Below are 18,701 nucleotides of genomic sequence, written 5' to 3'. Positions count from 1 at the left end.
CAATCCAATCTGAAGACAAGACAAAGAATCACCTGTTGGGAAAATTCACTGCAATTACTCCATGGCAATAGATGAGTTAATACTGAAACTCAGCATTTCTTATTATATATGTATTTAAAAAACATTAGTTGGTTCTATGTAATTTATATTTAAAGGTTTGAAGAGGCCCCGTTAGACCAAAAAAAGGAAAGCAATGAAAAATTGCATAATTTCTTAGAATGCTAAGAAATGAAACAAAAAATCTGAAAAGTGTGGCATGTATTTTCCTCATATCGCCTAGATAAAAACAATGGCCACCACTTACCCTCAAGAACCACCTTGTTAGTAAATGGAGCTCCACTTTTTAAATGCTTTTGCTCCGTGAAGACATCAGGGGTTTACCAGGTAACGGTGTCTCTGGATTAGTTGCAGAGATCCACAGCTCAGGTGGGATAATCTGCTGACACGACAAATAAAACAAATGCAAGTCATTGGCTCCTCAGAGGTACGGAAGAGCGATGGGAAGAAAGTCGCAGCTGGAAGAAAGTTGTTAGAAATCCTGCCTAAAGTTGACTTTTGCAAACAGAAAATATGTGAAAAATGAAAATGAAGAAAAAAGCATGCAGTGTTGTCGTGATGAAACATGGCAGTGACTGCATTATGCTTTGGGGATGGTTTTTTTCCCCAGCAGGTTAGAGGTAATGTGAAAGTGGATGAAGGAGAACAACCCTTAAACATAGAGCCAGAGATGCAATGAAATTGTTTATATCATATTGTGTCCATATGTTAGAGTGGCCTAGTGAAAGCCCAGACATAAATCCAATTAAGAAATTGTGGCAATAGATTGAAAGGTCGTCTTCATCCAAATTGACTGAGCTTGAACTATAATGCTAAGTACGACGGTGCGAAGACAACACAGATATTCTCTGGTAGAGACATTTCCTGGAAGTGTTTCAGCTGGAAATGTGATGAACGCTGCTGCTAAAAGTACTGACTCAAGATGCCTGAGCAAAATTCCACATCTCACTTTTCACATCTTAAGAACCACACATGCTTTTCTAGCAATTGGCCAATAATGTACCACTTTGTCTTGGTCTGCAGTATAGGTCGCAACGACACAAAGTGTGAAAGGATTCCCGGAGTGTCAATACTTTTACGAGGTACTATACATGCAAATGATAGAAACTTAGCTCATATGCACGTAGGTGTTAAAATTTACCAGCAAGCTCCTCTGCTGCACACACACACACACACAGCTATACAGCCGTTCAAACATTGGCACTCCTTTGCTAAGAATATGTGGCAGAGGGTATTTCCATTGCTGCCGTCTGGAAAGATTTTGTAACTAGAGGTTATGTACCAGCTCCTGATTTCAGCCAGCGGGACCGCCTAATTTGGCCTAATGAAAGCTAAAGCAAACAGCTCTGGCTGCAGATAACAAACCAGACGCGATCAGAATCAGCGTTGTCAGTCACAGGAATCTCGCACTAACGTGAGTTTCCTGCAATTGTCCAGAACGCAGTGCATGCGGCGTAGCAAGGATGGGTACGTTCCTGCTCAGCAATCCCAATCTTGTTGCTGTTTCACTTCACATCTATTCCACCTCTTCATCATCCTTTATCTTCTCAATGCAATGAAATAGTCAAGAGTGACACAAACGTCACTGTTGCGGATTATTTTATCAAGCTTCGGCCGCTGATATCTATTTGGAGCTCGCCATTTGCTTTTAGCCTCGTTATTAACGGGCGGAAATGCCCCGATAAACCAATGTTTCCACATGACTTATCTCCTCGTAACCAAACAACCAACAAAGATAGCAATTTGGAAAAAAATGGAGCATGTAAAATGCTAAAAACAGATGATTCCCCCGGGAGTTTGTAGAGGATCAGCAAATTAGAGCAAAAAGGCGGGGGTGGGGGGAATTTAGTTGGAGGAAAAAAGAGAAAATGCACATGGGAATACAGCGACGTTCAAAAGAAATCAACAAGTGGGAAGCATCCGAGGGGAAAACAACGCCTTTGTGCCTGTGAGACTGTGTTGATAGGAGAAAAAGAGATTTAGCAGAGAGTCATAACAATTTGTGTCACAAAACACAAAATGCTGGGAATTGGTTCATATCCAGGCAGCTGCACATATCATGCAGGCAATTAAGAACTTTGTAACTTTCTATTTAAACTTTCTCTTTTAATCGCTTATTAGGGTGAAAACAAATATACTGTTCTAGTTCTCTACTATACGGTGTTTTTAGCTTGTATTTGATATTCTAAACTAAATTTGAATGCTGATACCAACAATGCTTAGATGTAGTTCTGGAATAGCTCAGAAGATGATTTCAGGGGTTTTTAAGTTCCTGAGACTATTTAAGCTAAATCAAGATGTGATGAGGTAATTCACAACAAGTTAAAAGAAGGCAGATATGTGGATGTACTTGAAAGAAACGCCCTTCCATGTATGACATCATCAGGAAATCTTTTTTTTTTTAAATCAGATGCTTGAAGATATAAACATCATGGGAATATCTGACCATCATTCTGTTCGGGAAGGAGACGGGTTCAGTTTCTTCTAGAGACGCTGTAAAGCTGGTGAAGAGTTTCATTGTCCACAGTGAAACGGGTTCTGTACTGACATGAGCTGAAAGGCCACGCAGTGCGGAAGAAGCCATCGCTCCAAACGCAACATAGAAAATCTGATTACATCTTGCAATTTGTAAACTAGTATTTTATTTTTTGGTAGACATGACCTGTGGCCTGGTGAACCTGATGTGAAAGCATTTGACCACAATGACTAGTGTTATATTCGGAGCTAGCATCTTTTCCAAATTCGATTAGGTGAACATGTACACCTACACATACACATACATTTTTGGCTTAGAAATTTGAATCACTTTCATGTCATAGTGAGAAAACATTCTCATTTTAATGAGATTTACATTACTTGTTATACCGAGGTTTATATCACCTTAAAACCAAAATATCTGCTTTTTAAAAAAGGAACATAACCCAAAAGTAAAACAGCAACACCTGCTGCTCTGTTTAGATGTTTTCTAGAGGAAACAAGGTGAGAAGGAGAGTCGTGTGTCTTTTTATGCAAGTCAAAATCACGACTTGTCATAGGAGAGGCGTAGTCAAGTAAAAGTTTCTCATTATAACGAGACATAAAATTAGTTTTCGTCAAAATAAAAAAACAACTTTGCATCTCGTTATAATGAGACGGTTTTCTCGTTTTCACAGGCAAGTTTCTCAATAAAACGAGAGACCGCTCCTGAATGTGGGTACAAGCTTTGGCAGTTAAAAGCATCCATGTGAAACTGATTATAACTGTATAAAGATACATTTTACTCATTCTTGAAGGTGGATTTTTAATAATAATAATAATAAGAAGAAGAAGAAGAAGAAGAAGAAAAGATACCAAACGTGAGCACTTAACTAATTGGGCACACGTAGAGAGCCGCTTATCTCTCTCTGGCTATATCCGCACCATAACTCCCTTCATGCTGCGATCAACAGAAACTGTCTGTTCCCACAAGGTTCGGCTCGGGTCAAAGTTCAAAAAGTGTGACCTCTCAGCACCAAAAAAAAAGCTGTTGGCCCAGTGAACCAAAATTGCGAGAATGCAGCATTGGTCAAACTAGATGAGGTTCAACTTTGCTAACTCAAAAACATTCACGAAACGAAGAGCGACTCATGGTCCAAACCACCACAATCATCACCAACTCCATATGGTTTTTGTTCTATAGAAGAAATCAAGGCAGTATTATTATCTCAGCTGGATTTCACTTGGCTGTGCCATTTAGTAACCTCAAGCAGTCTGGCTGCAAGACCCACTATAGGTTAGGTTAGATTACAAAAGCTAATTTAGGAGAGGAAATCACTGTCAGGCTCGACTGCTTTACTTTTCTTCGTCCTCATTTCCCTTTGTCTGTTTTTCCTCTTTTTTCTTCTCCATTTTTTTCCCCCCCCAAATCGTCCTCTAATCTTGTCATCCTCTATCAGCTCCACATTTTGCAAAGTCCTCTCAGCTCCGTTGCTCTTCCTCGTGTCCTTCTGGTACATCTGGTTTCCATCATGGTTACCGCTGCTCTCGTTTCCCATCGATCTCTCCCGCTGGTCAGCCTCCTACTTTTTTCTTTCTGTCTGAGCTCTCACTCACTGAAAATTTGTCTGCTTCTCTCAATCTTTTTTTTTTTTTTCGCAAGTCTGCGGCTGTTTTTGCTTCTTTTTTTAAACTTCTCCAACTCACATTGACTCACAGGTTTGATGTTTTGCCAGTTATCTTCATCCCTTCCATCCAGTTTATTTGACGCTTCAGCGGATTTCTTCCAATACTGGTTTTAAACTGCTTTCAGTCTCATAAAAAATGGAATCCTGAGTAAAACCAGCTTTTCCAAGCTTTCTTCTCATTCGTCTTGCAAACTTGTGGCTGTAGGAGCACTTTGCAGCACACACACACACACACACACACACACACACACACACACACACACACACACACACACACACACAAGCACGCTACAAATAACAGCGGTGGAGAGAAAAGGGACAAAGCGATAAAATGTTTCCCGTCAGGTTGACATTTACAAGTGCGGACAGGGTATTCACAGTTCCGTCCATACTGAAATAATATTAATCCAACATAACCAGTTCCCCCATCGCCAAGGCTGAGGAGATGAGAGCTTGTAAAAGCAAATATTTCACTGGCTTGCTCCACTTTTCATCTGCGAGAAGTTGGCTAGAACGACAAATTTAAGCCTTTGGCTGTTCAAAACTTGATTTTCACAGATGCTGCTCACCCATTCTGACCGATCTCGTGCTATTTAAGACATAACCCACAAAATCTGAAGCTTCAGCAGCAAGGAAAGGTTCTTCTACAAAGCGCTGACTCACGGGGGCTAAATGCAAAAAGAACATCATAGTTTCCAGATTTTTATGAAGAAGTCCTTTTTCCTTTCACTTCTTTCTTACGAAAGGATATGAACACGTTTGCAAGACACTCCACACAAAGGTATTATAGATGGTGACATTTTGAACACTAACTATACAGTCATCTTTTTTTGGCGATATTTGATGCTTTGATGGTACTAATTGCTTGAAAACTTCAATAAGTCTTTATTTGAGCAGATTTTTACCAGGTTTTACTTGAGGATCTTTTCATGTCTCTTAGCAAATTGAGTTCTTGGGTAGCTTTGACAATGAACGACAAGAGGATTTAATATTTACATTCGTGACATATTGTTGCATACTCGATGATATGCCTCGTTGCTGTGTTGCTAAAAGCAGCTTTAATCAATCTTATTCCCTCTCCATTATCGCAACCGTTGCACGTAAACAGACAAGTTACATTTTTGAATCTAAACATTGGTAGAAACTCATGTGCACAGGTATGTGAACACTAACAACTCAAATTGGTTCAGAAAAGGAATGCAAGTTAAGGGGTAGAGGCAAAAAAATGTCAAGGGAAAATTCTTGAGAAAAACTATTAGTCGCTAACGTTGCTGTGAAGAAATTGTGGCACATTTTTCTTTCTGTTGCTCCAGTTTATTAATGTCGGCAGACATTTATTTCTCTCAAGGTCTCTAAAGAGGCAGAATTTCAATTATGTTTACACCTGGATTTTGACTACAGACCATGGCAAAGTATTTTTCTTTGAATATTTTTTATTTATTCAATGGCCGGTTGATGACTCAGACTGGGATTAGTTCACATAAACTTTCCACCCAATCTGACCCCAAAAGCTAAAACTGCAGCAAAAATCCCAATAAAATACAATGAAATTTGTGGCCATAATGTAACAAAAACTTTAATCTGTATGTTTTTTTTTAAGTGAAGGGCGTTTTTTCCCTTCTCTTATTTGGTTTGAAAAGTTAAGAATTAAGTGTCTAGTTTGACACATGAGTTTACTGAAGTTTTGTTCACCAGGACCCAAAGTAATAATCGTATTTGCATCTGGAAAACCAATCCCTGTTGTCCACCAACACTTACGTAAGTTTAACTGTTAGATTATCTCCGGGTTGGAGCCCAGCACCGGTCCGCTGTTAATTGCTGCCATTTACTTTCCATACAAGCTGGTAGGTAGCTAATTATCGTCAGTAAATGGAGTCTAAGCAACTTTTGCAAAAAAAAAACAAATTTCAAACTTTTCTCCAACGCCTCTTTTTCCTGAGCTTAGTATTTCTGTTCAGACACAACTGGAAACTGCACGTGACATTTGTTTGAACCTGAACTCTCGGCTCTATTTTCTCAATACCTATCTGTCAAAAGTTGGACAAGAAGGTAGCCACATTAAAAAACTCCGACCTCTTTCAGATACTTTCCTGTTTATATAGCTCATTCTGCCCTCCAGCGTGGCTAACCGCGTTTCGTCTATGTACACAAAACAAAACACAGAGAATAATTCTTCCTGCTCCTGAACCCGGTTCCTCTGCCATAAAATACCCCACACACACACACACACACACACACACACACACACACACACACACACCGCTTCCAGCTCATTCATTCCTGGCCGTCTCTCACTCGCCACTCGTCTCTTTTTCCACAGACCCTGCTCTCTTTGTTTCGTCTTTTACGACCGCTTTCGATCTATCCTCTCTCGTTCGTTGTAATTGTCCGGCCCAGTGTATGGAGAATCCAGACGTAATTGTTGTCAGATGACAGAAAGGCTTGTCGAGTCGAGGCGAGGTTCAGCGCCGCATTGGGGTGGAGGGGGGAATGGTTTGGGTATTGGAGGAGGGAGCGTAGGAAAACAGGGAGAGAAACAGACTGAATGTCTAAGGGGAAATGTGAGGGGAGGAAGAAAAAAAAATAAAAGTTACAGGTTGCCATGCCAACAGCACAAGCAGAAAAATAAACAGCGATGTCCTCGTGCTTCGCCCGAGCCGTGTTCTCAGATGCGCGCGCGTCTGCATCTGTCGGGGGAGTTTGCACTTTGTTTTGAACTAAGGGCAGGAGAGAGGGCGGTGGGGGCCACTGGCCGGCGGAGGAAATGTTTGACACTCCCCAGATCTTACAACAGGAAGCTGAAAGCGGCGTATCTGTGTATATTAATATGTGTGGGTGTCAGCATCGAGGGAGACGAGCCGGCTGTTCAACACGACACAAACCCAGACGTGAGAGTCCAATCAAGTGGTCCACTTTGGGATTATTAACCCTTTCCTCACTGTCTCTGTGTCTCTTAGGGTTCGGAGGCAATGGAGGACTGCGTGCAGGGGGCGCTCTCGTCACTTTATCCGCCGTTCGAGAGCACGGCGCCACCCCTGCTCTCTCAGGTAAAACGAAAAGCATTCACTGTACATTTATTGCAAGGATACAAGTTTCCAAAAGTGCATACAACTCGGTTAATGAGAGGGTTAGAGAAGGAGCACTCAAACCAAATTTAACCAAAAGGTAGAATTGCTGAATGACCTAGGTTACACATTTTCCACATGTACCTCTCAAAACATTGCTTGAAGTTTAGCCTATTCCTTCTGACTAAATGTTATAGTAAATGGAACTAAAGTCAGGGCTCTGTGATGTGCCATTTGCAAACATTATCTTTGTGGCTACTTTGTAGCCAACCTGGTGGTATGCCTAGCCTAGAGTCATTGCCCAATGGGAAGACCCATTTGTGCCCAAGCTTTAGCTTTAGCTTCATGGGTGATGTCTTGAGATGTTGCTTCAATATTCCTTGCCTATGATGCCATCTGTTATCCGGCTTGCGATGTTGCCTTTGGATTGATGACTTCTTCTTCCTACCCACATGGGCTATAAGTGGCCTTATAGCCCATGTGGGTGCAGGATTTGCTTCCCTGTGGATAGAGACTCTCACCAGCTAAAGTCAGTATTGTGACAAGGTCGTGCGCTCTTCCTTTTCTTGGATTGAGAGGCATGTTTCACACCAAGACATGTTGATACTAGGGATCCAGACTCGGTCTCCTTCCTCAACAGGATGATGACTGGACATGTCCATGATGTTTATATTGGCATGTTATTGGAAGCAGAAGACACTTTTAGACATCTGGAAGTTGTAATTGAGGTTGATTGAGATTTGTTGTGGATTTTCAGTTTTTAGACCTGCCAATTTTCAGTCACAATTGCCCTCATTTTCCCATAGAAAATGAGTGTACTTCAGACTATATTGGTTACTCAACTTCAGTAATTGCTTTGTTTCCAACCAGTTTTCTTTGTTACCATGGACAAAATGGCAGTTTGCTGATGTGATCTCAGGTCACAGTCCCAGAGCTTTCCCACACAAAGCCAAGTCGATGCCAATAACAACCCTTGGCTTTTAGGGCATTGACAACCCTTCAACCGTGCCTTTGTTTCAGTATTGCTTGAGACTTTAACTTATTTATGTTGTATGTATTGTCTAACAAATAGTAGTGGGTAATTATGACCTTATAAGGTTTTTAGTTAATTTTGTTGACAAAACTTAATGTAAAAAGTGTGATGTGAATTGTTTTTCATATACTCTTGCTTGCATACCCCAAAATAAAAGCAGGGTCAGACTTGATGGAATGAAATGGAGTGTAGTGTTTTAAAAAAAACAGAAAGGTTTATATGCAAAGGATGTAAACCTTGAAAAGAGGTGTAGGTCTACCTCTGTTAGAGGGGCCCAGTCAATGTTCACTCTTAAACCCATATGAGAATAGGAAGCAATATTTGAAAATTGATGTTCCCAAATGCTTTCCATCAAGTCTAATTGGACAGGATCCATTTAGCAAAGACAGATGGGAAAAACAGTAGATGAGCAAATAGTTTGGTCTCTAGATAGTAAATAGACTATAGATACTATTTACTATTTCTAGCAGTATACTATACTGCAGTACAGTGTAGTATGTTATACTGTAGTATAGTATACTATACTATACTATAGTATAGTACAGTGTACTATACTATAGTATAGTACAGTGTACTATACTATAGTATAGTACAGTGTACTATACTATAGTATAGTACAGTGTACTATACTATAGTATGGTATAGTGTAGTGTAGTATATTTTACTGTAGTATAATACACTATACTATTACTATAGTATAGTATACTATACTACGGTATAGCATACTATACACTGTAGTATATAGTATACTATAGTATATAGTTACTATATACTGTAGGGAAATAGTATTTATCCGTACTATTTCTCTATAGTAGAGAAATACTCTGAAACACCTGCAACTGTAATTACAGGTAGTATTGCAATCTATTGCCCCAGGAGGCAGAATGCAAATGCACAGCATGCTTTTTATATTTGTACTGGTGAAAAATGTAAAACAAAACCCCCAAAAAACAAACAAAAAAACAAGCAGTGTTTTACTTAAATCTACTTTTGGATTTTCAGTTTGTGGTTATAACATTAAAACAAACTTGGACCAAATAATACCAAATACTCATATCTAGTTTTTAACCTTAGTATTTTTTTCTTTTTTTTGTCCATTTTTTCTCTGATCCTCCATTGTTTCTGCAGGTCTTCTCGGTCCTGGAGTCAACTTATCAACACGACAGCCTGCGCTACCTCCTGGACTATTTCGTACCTGCCAAGCATCTCCTGCACAAGCTTCAGCAGCATGCCTGTGTGAGTTCCAAAGTGCAAACGCGCTGCATAGCGAGAACACCCACAGCGCCGCATAATCAGAAGCGGAATCTGCTGTCACATGCAAGAAGTCTGCTGTGGGAAATGTGTCAGCTTCTTGAATCCTCTGCTGAAAGTTGTCCTCCTGCGATGTTTATGCACACGCCCCCGAGGAAAGGCGATTGACCAGTCGGTCCAAGTCGAGCCTTGAGTCGTCAAAGCAAATCGAGTCTTAAGCTTTATAGAGTTCGCAGGGTCATTCACCTGAGTTTAGAGAAATAAACGGAGTATTTAAAGTTGGCTTAGACACATCCAAGTCGAGATTTATGTTTTCTTCATGAGGATTAACATGAGGTCAAGTTCATGTAAGCTGAGATAGGAGACACATCTACTCAAATTCTGAAGGACGATGCTTATTGGGTTTTTTCTTCTGCTAACTTCTAATCTGATCTTCAGGTTATTATTGAGTACTAAAGAGAAGCCCTGTGCAGTGAAGGTCTGTGTAAATATTTAAAACACATTTCTTGCTCATTCAAGTTTGAATCCAGTACATAGGCCTAAAGAAAAATACCTCACCTTATGTTTTAGGATTTACAGGCAGGCAAAGGGATGAGTTAACAAATGGACCAACTGGCCATGTATTCAATGTGTCAAAGGTTGAAAAACTGAAGAACTGAAACTACCAAAGGCACCACGAAATGATCAAGAGAGTGACAAAAACAAAATGCAAAGGACAAAGGAATTTTTTATTTTTTTTAAAATAAATTTTTCTTCAGTAATAAGGTTTTGGAGCGGCTAACATAGCATCCTGACCTCAATCTGACCATGAATCAGTGGAAGGAGAGAAAAAACAGATTGATGTTGAGGAAGCCTTCCAGCCTCAAAGACTTTGAACTAATCACCAAATACAAATGGTAAAAATACCAGCGGAAACATGGTCAGAATTTATGAGAATACTATCACGATAATAGAGATTTTTCTGTTAATCAGTGAAAATGAAAATCAAAACAAATGTTTATCTCCTTTTATATTCCTTTATTTTATTTTGAGAAATGGCCGTCTCAATTCTTATCAAAACTAAAGTTTTTGGGTAAAATTAAAATAATTTTGATTCTAAGTCTGCCAGGAGTATGAATCCATCTAAGTCTAACCAAACCTATTACCAGAAATATCTTCTAATTTCCTTGTGTTTAGACCAAAGTTATACTATTTGTAGTAATTTGAGACAAAGTACACTTCCTAAGCCAGAAAAATCTCTAAAAGCAATTATAAGCATTAGCCGTTGACATGCCGTTTGCAAGTATTTTCAGTCTAACACATGCTTGACCATGTCACTAGCCAAACAATTTTTCACCATCCCAAATTTGCATCCAAACAAATCCAACAAACAAAGTGAAAGCTAAGTAACAATACTTTTTGGAATACAAAGCATTGTGTTCCAATACAGGAGAGTCTATACCTGTATTTTCATGTAGAAAACCAAAACAGATTACCTTCTTCTTTGGTCTTATTTTTATGTAATTGACTGCAGTACAGCGCCACATACAGGCCAGTGTTAGTTACTATAAATTTGGATCATGTTTTGTGGTTTTGCAAGAATGAGAACTTTTGAAGAACTTTTTTTGTGAGGACAAGACCGTAAGAAAATGTTTTAAATTCGCCGATTAAGATGTTTCACACAGAAAAGATAGAAATGACCAACATGCAGAAAAATGAAGCATAAGGGTGATATTTTGCTTTTTAATTCAACACTTCAATTGACCCCTGGCCTTTAACCCTATAAGTAAAACACTATGTTAAAGACAACCATTTGCGAAATTTGTCTAAATCGAGCAAATTCGGGATTGCACTAGCCAAACAAATGAAAAGCACTACATGCTCAAGCAAAACTCTGACTCTTAAACTTAGCAGCTCTTTCATTTTACTTTGTGAGACACTCAAAGGCAAAACAACTGATGGGCTCCAGTTCAAGGGTTCGTGCCTCAGCTTTCTCGCATTTCTCCGTAGAGTTTTCCTCTCTAGACTCTCGGTAATATACACGTCCGCATGCAGGGGCTGTGAGTGAGCGATGTTTTCATTGTCGCTGAGTGGAGTTGCCTGGGATGGGAGTCAGACTCTGAGTCATGACAATAATTCCTTCCATATGTGATTGGGTTACTGCTGTGAGAGAAGGAGGAACTCGCAGAGCGGCGGTGGGGCTTTGGACGAGAGAATGGAGAGAATGAACATGACCTTCATTCACTACGCCTGTGTTGAGTGGTTGAAAAAAATGGGGGAAGATGTATTTTGCAGACCATAGTGGGGTGATTGAGAAATTTTGTAAAGTGGGCTGGTGGCAGCGGGGGGTGGAGAAGGCGCAGACACAGGCGTACATTGAGTGAAAAGTGGGTGGAGAGGAGAGGACCGCAGGACACAGAAAGTTTCAGAATGTGGACTTGTTTATTACGCTAATGCCCAACTCTGAAATACATTAGCCTTTTACTTGCCTGAAGCTTGCCCTGAGCTGGAAAAAAGACTCAGAAAGAGACAAAAGAAAGGCATAAGAGGAAGAAATTAAATAAAGGGCAGCGAGGTAAAAGTAGGAAACATGGAGGAGAGGTGGAGGAAAGAATTTAATGTGATCACGTCTCGTGTGTCTGGAGGGAAGGGAGCCGCACCGGGTCAGTGTTTTAGACGTGACTGAGAATAGCAAAGCTGAGTCCAGGCTTCACGAGCTGAGATCTAGATCAGACACATCATTCATTGAGCTAGAGTTAATGCTTTCATTAGGGAGCATTACTGTAATAGATCAATCCAGTAATGGCAGTGGAAGGCCTCTGCAGGCCTCCATTCTTTACCCAAATTCTTAAAGAGTTTCCAGGTAAAGAGTCTTTTTTTACCCTAATTGAGTGAAACAAATGTTCTTCTCTCATACTGCTTTGTCTACTCGTATTGTCCTCCTATAAGCCAGGGCGCTTTGTGTTGAGTTGGTCACCTGTAGCTTATTGTCTGACTCACAGTTCTCCACAGTTCTCCCCATTATCTCAATTCATCAAAGCAGTTGTACAAATCGGAAAGGTCACATGAGTCATATGTTTTTCTTTGGTACAAACATTAGGCCAGTTGATCAACCCTGTTACTGTCCAGTGCAGGATAGGTTCTAGAAATTCAGTTTGTCAGAGTGGCTAAGTTGAAGCAAAGCAGGTAGAAACTCACCCCTGCCTCTCATGAGATGGGAGTCTAAGATTGTGGCAGAGGGATAAAGCAGCTTGTATCAATCTGGTATTTAGAGGTTACTTTCCAGAACTTTCATGGAACTTATTAAGTTTTGTCTATGAGCTTTATCTGTACTTTCCAGACACGACTGGGTTCTTTTTCTGATATTTTTCCTAAAACTTACATGTTACTTTCCTGGAAACTGAAACTTTTATTTACCATACTTGTTACTTTTCTGGAAAAATTGAAATACTTTCCTCAAACTTTTTAAAGTATTATTACGGGGTTGTTTCCCAAAACTTAATGAGTACTATTCTGGAATTTACTGGGTATATTCAGGCTGTTTTATAATGTCATTTTAAATTTGGTATTTTCTCAGTACTTAAAAGTTTCTGGAACTAACAAAGTATTTTCATGGACTTTTCCTGGAATGTTTGGGCACCTTTGTTGAACTTGCTGAATACTTTCAGGAACCAGGCTGTATTGTGAGCTGATTAAAAAGTTATGTTTTCCTTTGAATTAAAAGCTGCTCTTTTATAGAACACACTGATTACTTTCCTGAAACATACTCGTTGTCAATCCAGAGCTCACCGATTACTTTCCTGAAAAGTACCCGGTAAAATTTGGTAAAAATTTGTAACATTTTACCAGGTAAAATTTGGACGTTATGTAGTTTTCATAACTTCCAAGAATGTTTATGAAAATAACCATTATGTTTCAGACTTACAGACTGTATTAATGAATAAATGACTCTGATGATGTTCAAATTAAATATACATTTTGTAAATAATTTTTTTTTGTCTCTCGCTAATCTATGTACCCTATTATTTCCCAGTCTCAGTATTTGGGATGCTTGTTCCTTCACTCTGGCTGGCCCCTCTGCCTGGGAGAGAAAGTGGTCGTTCAGCTCTCCACCTTGGACTGGAGGCTCCTGCGCAGTAATGACTTCTACCTGCAGGTGGTGCCCTTTTCTACTCGCTGCCCACGACTGGCCCTGAAATGTCTGGCACCCGGAGGTCGCACTGTGCAAGAAATCTTGGTGCCCGAGTCACAGCATCCCCTGGTGTTCACCTCTGAGTGGCTCCACAGTATCAACAAAGAACGGGGTCACAAGAGAGAAGGTAAACTTCCTCTATCTGTCTGACTGACATAGTTAATTAAAAGAGGAAGCAACACTCAGCTACAAAGCTATTTTTCCCTTTTGATTTTCATGTTTTGAGATCGTTAAATACAGAGTTTAGCATTTTGTTGATATTCAGCATTTCAAAATCCAGTTATGCTTTTTCTTTTAAAGAGAAGAAAATCATTTTCGAGGCAACGCATCTGCGAGTTGAGCCGTTTTGAAGATTGTGCTCACAAAATTATACTTAATAAGCCATGAAACAAATGATAATTGTATAAGTGAGTCTGCAGAACTGAGCCTGATCGTTCACAACAGCATGGAAGCCAGTTATTATCCAGGTCACAGTCGTTCTCCATCTTAAGTGGACATGCATCCATTGAGCCAAGGATTGGAAAACACTTATCCCTTTGGCTTTGTTTGAAGTGACTGTGAACTTCCTGAAAGAGAAATTTTGCAACCTATAGCAGCCAAAACACTTCAACATTGATCATACTCTAGCAGGCCTAGAAATAACAAAAGAGCCTTTATAAGAGAAGCCTTGACAATAAAAACATGACTGTTTGTTGTGACAGTTTATGACCTATGAATAAACCAAACAACCAACTAAACCAGTCAATCAATGTTAAAGTTTGTTTGGAATAAATTATTCAGGCTTGTAATTTAGATTTTCTGTGTAAACATTAAGCAATGACTAAGCTAATCTGAAGTTTATCTGAAGTAATATTTACATTTCTCCAGCTCATTTTTTTACCTCCTGGAATCTAAAAATATAGAATCAGATTAGGTTGCTTCTTAGCATAACTGTAAACTACTTTTTTAAATTAAATATTTGTTTGAACTCCATCCTTTGCCATCTTTTGCTTAGTTGGAGGGGGACTCGACACCTGTCTGGTCAGCACATGCGATGGTGTGGTAAGAGTGCCGTGGAAGGAAATAGTCTACCCAAAGTTCCTCCATGACCCTTCTGAGGAGCTTGGCCTGGGTTCCAAGCGCCTTTCCAGTGAGGGGGGCAGCAGCCTCGGAGGGTGGGGTGGCTCCTCCTCAGGAGACATGGACTCCTGGTCCTGGGACGATGAAGACGATGACAGTCTACCACCAAATTGCATGGAGTCTGACCCTGCCATCAGACGGCGGCGCAGTGAAGACGGCCTTGGGCGGACTGCGAGGCAGCCTCAGATGGATGGGGATTATGTGGAGCTTTTGGAGCCCAGAGGAGGACCTGATGGAGGGGTTGATACCAAGCAGAGGTACTTGGAGATGCATGGGATTTGTAAGACCAGAACTTTGCCCTTATGCAGGAGAGGTAAGGCCATCAAACTTCGCAAAGGAAAAGCATGGGGTTATGCAAAACCTGAAAGATCGGGAAGCTTTCGGGGTGCCTATAGTACCAAAGAGAAGGAGGCAAATCCAAAGGATGACTTGCTACCAGCAAAGCCTCCAACAACGGTTTCAGGATCTGCCAGAGTAAGACAGTCTTACTCCTCCTCTGCTCATGACTCAGATGAAGGAGATAAAACAAGCAGGGACAACAATAGCTTGGAAAGCTGCGGCCCTTATTTTGATGTTCCACTAAAAGAAAGGAGACCTGGTGTGGGCAAGGAAAGAGACAGCAACGGGTTCCCACAACCATCCCAAGATGGACACCAAAATAAAGACTCCCAGAGAAGCGACAGCTTAATAACAAACGAAATCTACGACTTAAGCCATAAAAGTGGCCATGACGTTGAGGGCCAATCGGATCATGGCTCACATTCAGACTCTGTGTTTGAGGATGCAGATAAACCACTGAGTGGAGACAACGATGCTGTTACGCCAACATCGGACGCACCAGAGAAGCTATTTACTGGAGTCTCTGAAAGCAAAGATACAGCCAACGTTCAGTCTAAGACGAGGAACTCATCAAACCCGAAGATTCCAGATGAAAGGGCTGAAGGGCAGACAGAGGACAGAGTGTGTCCCAGAGGAAAAGAAGTTAAAACAGCCGGATTCAGAGCTCCACGGTATGGAAATGTTAAATTTTTCTTACGATTACATACTTTCCTTATTCGAACACATGCGTATTACACTGAATTGGATGGCACAAAGAAACCTCCAACTAATGAAAAAATGATACTCTATCCCCTCTACTGTAACCTCAGTAAGATCTTCCTGTGCTTTGTGTTTAGGAGGAAACGGAAGGGAAAGGGCGGCAAAGGAAAGGCTAGGTCTGGTGGCAAAAACCAAAAAGGCACAAAACTACAGGGTAAAAGTCCTCTACCAAGTCCTACAGCCCACTCTGCAACTACAAAGCTGCTAATCCCAGAAGAAAAGAAGGCAGAGGAAACAGAAAAGATTGACAAACCTGATGGAGTGCCCACAATTGACACTAAAGGGAAGAAAAACACAAGGAAAGGCAGTGGAGGTGGGTGGAAAAACCTATTCAGCCGCAGCAATATTTTATTTTTTTTAGTCCCCCTGGTATTCCTGTAGTGCTATTTCTGTTTTTTCCATCTTCCAGCTGAGACAGAAGATGGATCGTCGCCTGTGTGCAATGGTCAGTCAAGCACATCTTCATTTAACCACTTGACTGTGGAGGCTGGATCACCGGAGACGTGTCCTGACCAGATAAATGGTGTTACCTCTAAAGAGCCGGCGCTTTTAAGGGAACTGGATACAGAATTACTTCAGTCAGGGAAGCTGCAGCTGACAGGTGACCTCCTTTCATTCAGTCCTTCCTGTTTATTCTGCATTTCTTCCAAACAAGCCTGTCACATAGAGACAGGGTAGCAGTTTACCTTTAATTACAGACACCTCATTTCTACAGGTACAGTGGACAGATTGGGGCGAGCTCTGGTTTTCACAGATGCAGGTGCTTCTGAGGAGGGGTTCTGCTCGGAGGAGGTGGCACGGGTTCTTTCCTGTTACCACCGGATCACTCGGTGAGCTTGTGTGTGTCCACTAAATATTGTTCTGATTCTGGCACATGATCTTCTTATTTCACAATGTTTCTCTGTATAACAACAGCAACAACATACTCCACCTCTACTGACAATGCTGGTAAAGATGTAAAAAGCCAGAAAATAATCTTTGATTGCAATAGGACAAGGTCACCCTAAGCATTCGTCACACAACGTCTGCAATAAAAAATATTTGAAACCCATGCATGTTTTTTAGTTTTTAAAGGTAGAGTGTTGAGGAACGTTTAATTACCAACATTTCTCTTAGGGGAAAAAACGAGAGAAGATTTTGAATTGCGCAGTCCAGCGGGGATCGCTGTATTGCGCACGGATTAAAAAACTCGTGGGGTCTAAATGACCCCGTCTCTTAAGAGGGTTTAAGCTCACAGGTGTGCAGGATATCAAGAGCTTGATTTGTGATTCGGGGCCTGTCTTTGCGAGTTTAAGGTGAGGACTGTTTGTGAAAGAGGCCATTGATGCTTTAACAGGTACTTATTTGTCTTAAGCTTTTTACACGACTCATATTAAACACATACTTTCCGATTTACAAACTTTTCTGACCACTGTGACTCTTTGAAAACACTTTTTCTTTAAAAACTGTTTTAATCTTACATTCACCTTTGTTTATCATCCCCCATCAGGCCCGAAGCCAAAGAAAAGGGACTAACTGTGCTAATAGACAGCAGATGCTCCAAACCATCTAGTCTTTGCCTTTCTGCTCTTAAACGGTTCCAGGTGAGGCGAAGGAAAAACAAAGGAGTTGTTAAGACAAATGTGCCAATTTTCTTTTTTTTTGCTTGTGTGCTTTAATTATCCTACAGAAGGGTTGGTAGCACAAACACATGTGTTTTCTGTGTGTGTTCCAGGTCTTGGTTCCTGGCGGTCTAGGGTCCGTGTTGGTCCTGGTGGAGGAGCAGCAGGAGTCCCTTTCCTTAGCTCTAGATGGGACAGAGGTGACAATATCTAGGAATATATCGCTATTTCACACAAATGTGAAAACATTTAGAGTATTTAAAAATGGCTAAACTCATGTAAATGTTGGTCCGGATTACTATCTGCTAGGGTTCCAAAATTCAGAGGATTTATTGAGTTTTCTACAAACTCACTGCAACATGATGTCTTTCTACTCCAGGGAAGGGAACTATTACTAACTATATTTCTTATCCTAAGAGTAACTTTAAAAGAAAATGTAATTAAGTGTACTTCTAAATGTCACAGTCTGACCTGCATCAGACGGCAGTCTAAACTCCCCAAGTCTGAAAAATCAGTGAGTAGTTCTTACTTTAAAGTTGAGCAAATGGCCATTTCCAAAACTGTTCATGCAAGTTTTATTTTGAAAAGACGTGGAGGCCCATGGCCTCTTACAAATAATGTTTAATATGAAAGATGATGCATTATGGGCTGGGCCAGACTTTAAAAAGGCCTCTCTGGGGTGGAAGCTCAGAGCACTGAGTTTCGGGGGCGGCAACTTTCTGTTTCTTTTTTTTTAATGAATTTATGTTTTGCTAACAATGTTGTTATTTTAATACAGTTGGATTTTAATTAATATAAACAATAACTAAGTAAGCCAGGCAAGTCCAACATAAGATGTAAGCATATCCCATACGGCCTCGGGTTTTTGGTGTATTTCAGTGATTTTGCTGTTTTCACCATCTGGCAGTAGACATTTTAAATGGATGTGTAAGCCTACCTAACCTACCAGAAAATTTTTATTTAATCTGAACCCAGCAGTTATTAACTCATACATTCAAATTTATTTGTTATTTCACCACATTAGACTTGTTCAGACAGTTGCACATAAGCTACTGCTTCTTTGTAACTAAACAACAGAACCCTGTTTCCAAAAAAAAAATCTCTTTAACATAACTATAAACAGACTTTCTATTCTGATTTCTTCTAGTTATATTATGTTGGATT

General features: G+C 40.3%; 1 protein-coding gene across 3 annotated transcripts in view; it reads left to right on the top strand.

Moving 5' to 3' along the window:
• arhgef40 (Rho guanine nucleotide exchange factor (GEF) 40) overlaps window positions 1-18,701 on the top strand; it is a 44,435-nt gene that overhangs the window by 1,735 nt on the left and 23,999 nt on the right. For 2 of the 3 annotated variants that reach the window (XM_008422584.2, XM_008422583.2), the window contains exons 1-10: window positions 6,468-7,087; window positions 7,157-7,246; window positions 9,426-9,533; window positions 13,561-13,846; window positions 14,714-15,848; window positions 16,014-16,249; window positions 16,346-16,537; window positions 16,652-16,766; window positions 17,426-17,519; window positions 17,651-17,737. In XM_008422584.2, the coding sequence (XP_008420806.1) occupies window positions 6,629-7,087; window positions 7,157-7,246; window positions 9,426-9,533; window positions 13,561-13,846; window positions 14,714-15,848; window positions 16,014-16,249; window positions 16,346-16,537; window positions 16,652-16,766; window positions 17,426-17,519; window positions 17,651-17,737 (2,802 nt within the window). In that variant the 5' untranslated portion in view covers window positions 6,468-6,628. Of the gene's footprint in view, window positions 1-6,467; window positions 7,088-7,156; window positions 7,247-9,425; window positions 9,534-13,560; window positions 13,847-14,713; window positions 15,849-16,013; window positions 16,250-16,345; window positions 16,538-16,651; window positions 16,767-17,425; window positions 17,520-17,650; window positions 17,738-18,701 lie in introns of those variants that run through there. The other variant, XM_008422585.1, reaches the window with a different exon arrangement.

This window comes from Poecilia reticulata, linkage group LG11 (genome assembly GCF_000633615.1).
Source record: "Poecilia reticulata strain Guanapo linkage group LG11, Guppy_female_1.0+MT, whole genome shotgun sequence".
NCBI classification, from domain to species: Eukaryota; Metazoa; Chordata; class Actinopteri; order Cyprinodontiformes; family Poeciliidae; genus Poecilia; species Poecilia reticulata.
Note: the sequence above shows the minus strand (reverse complement) of the source record. Positions and strands in the feature narration are given on the sequence as shown.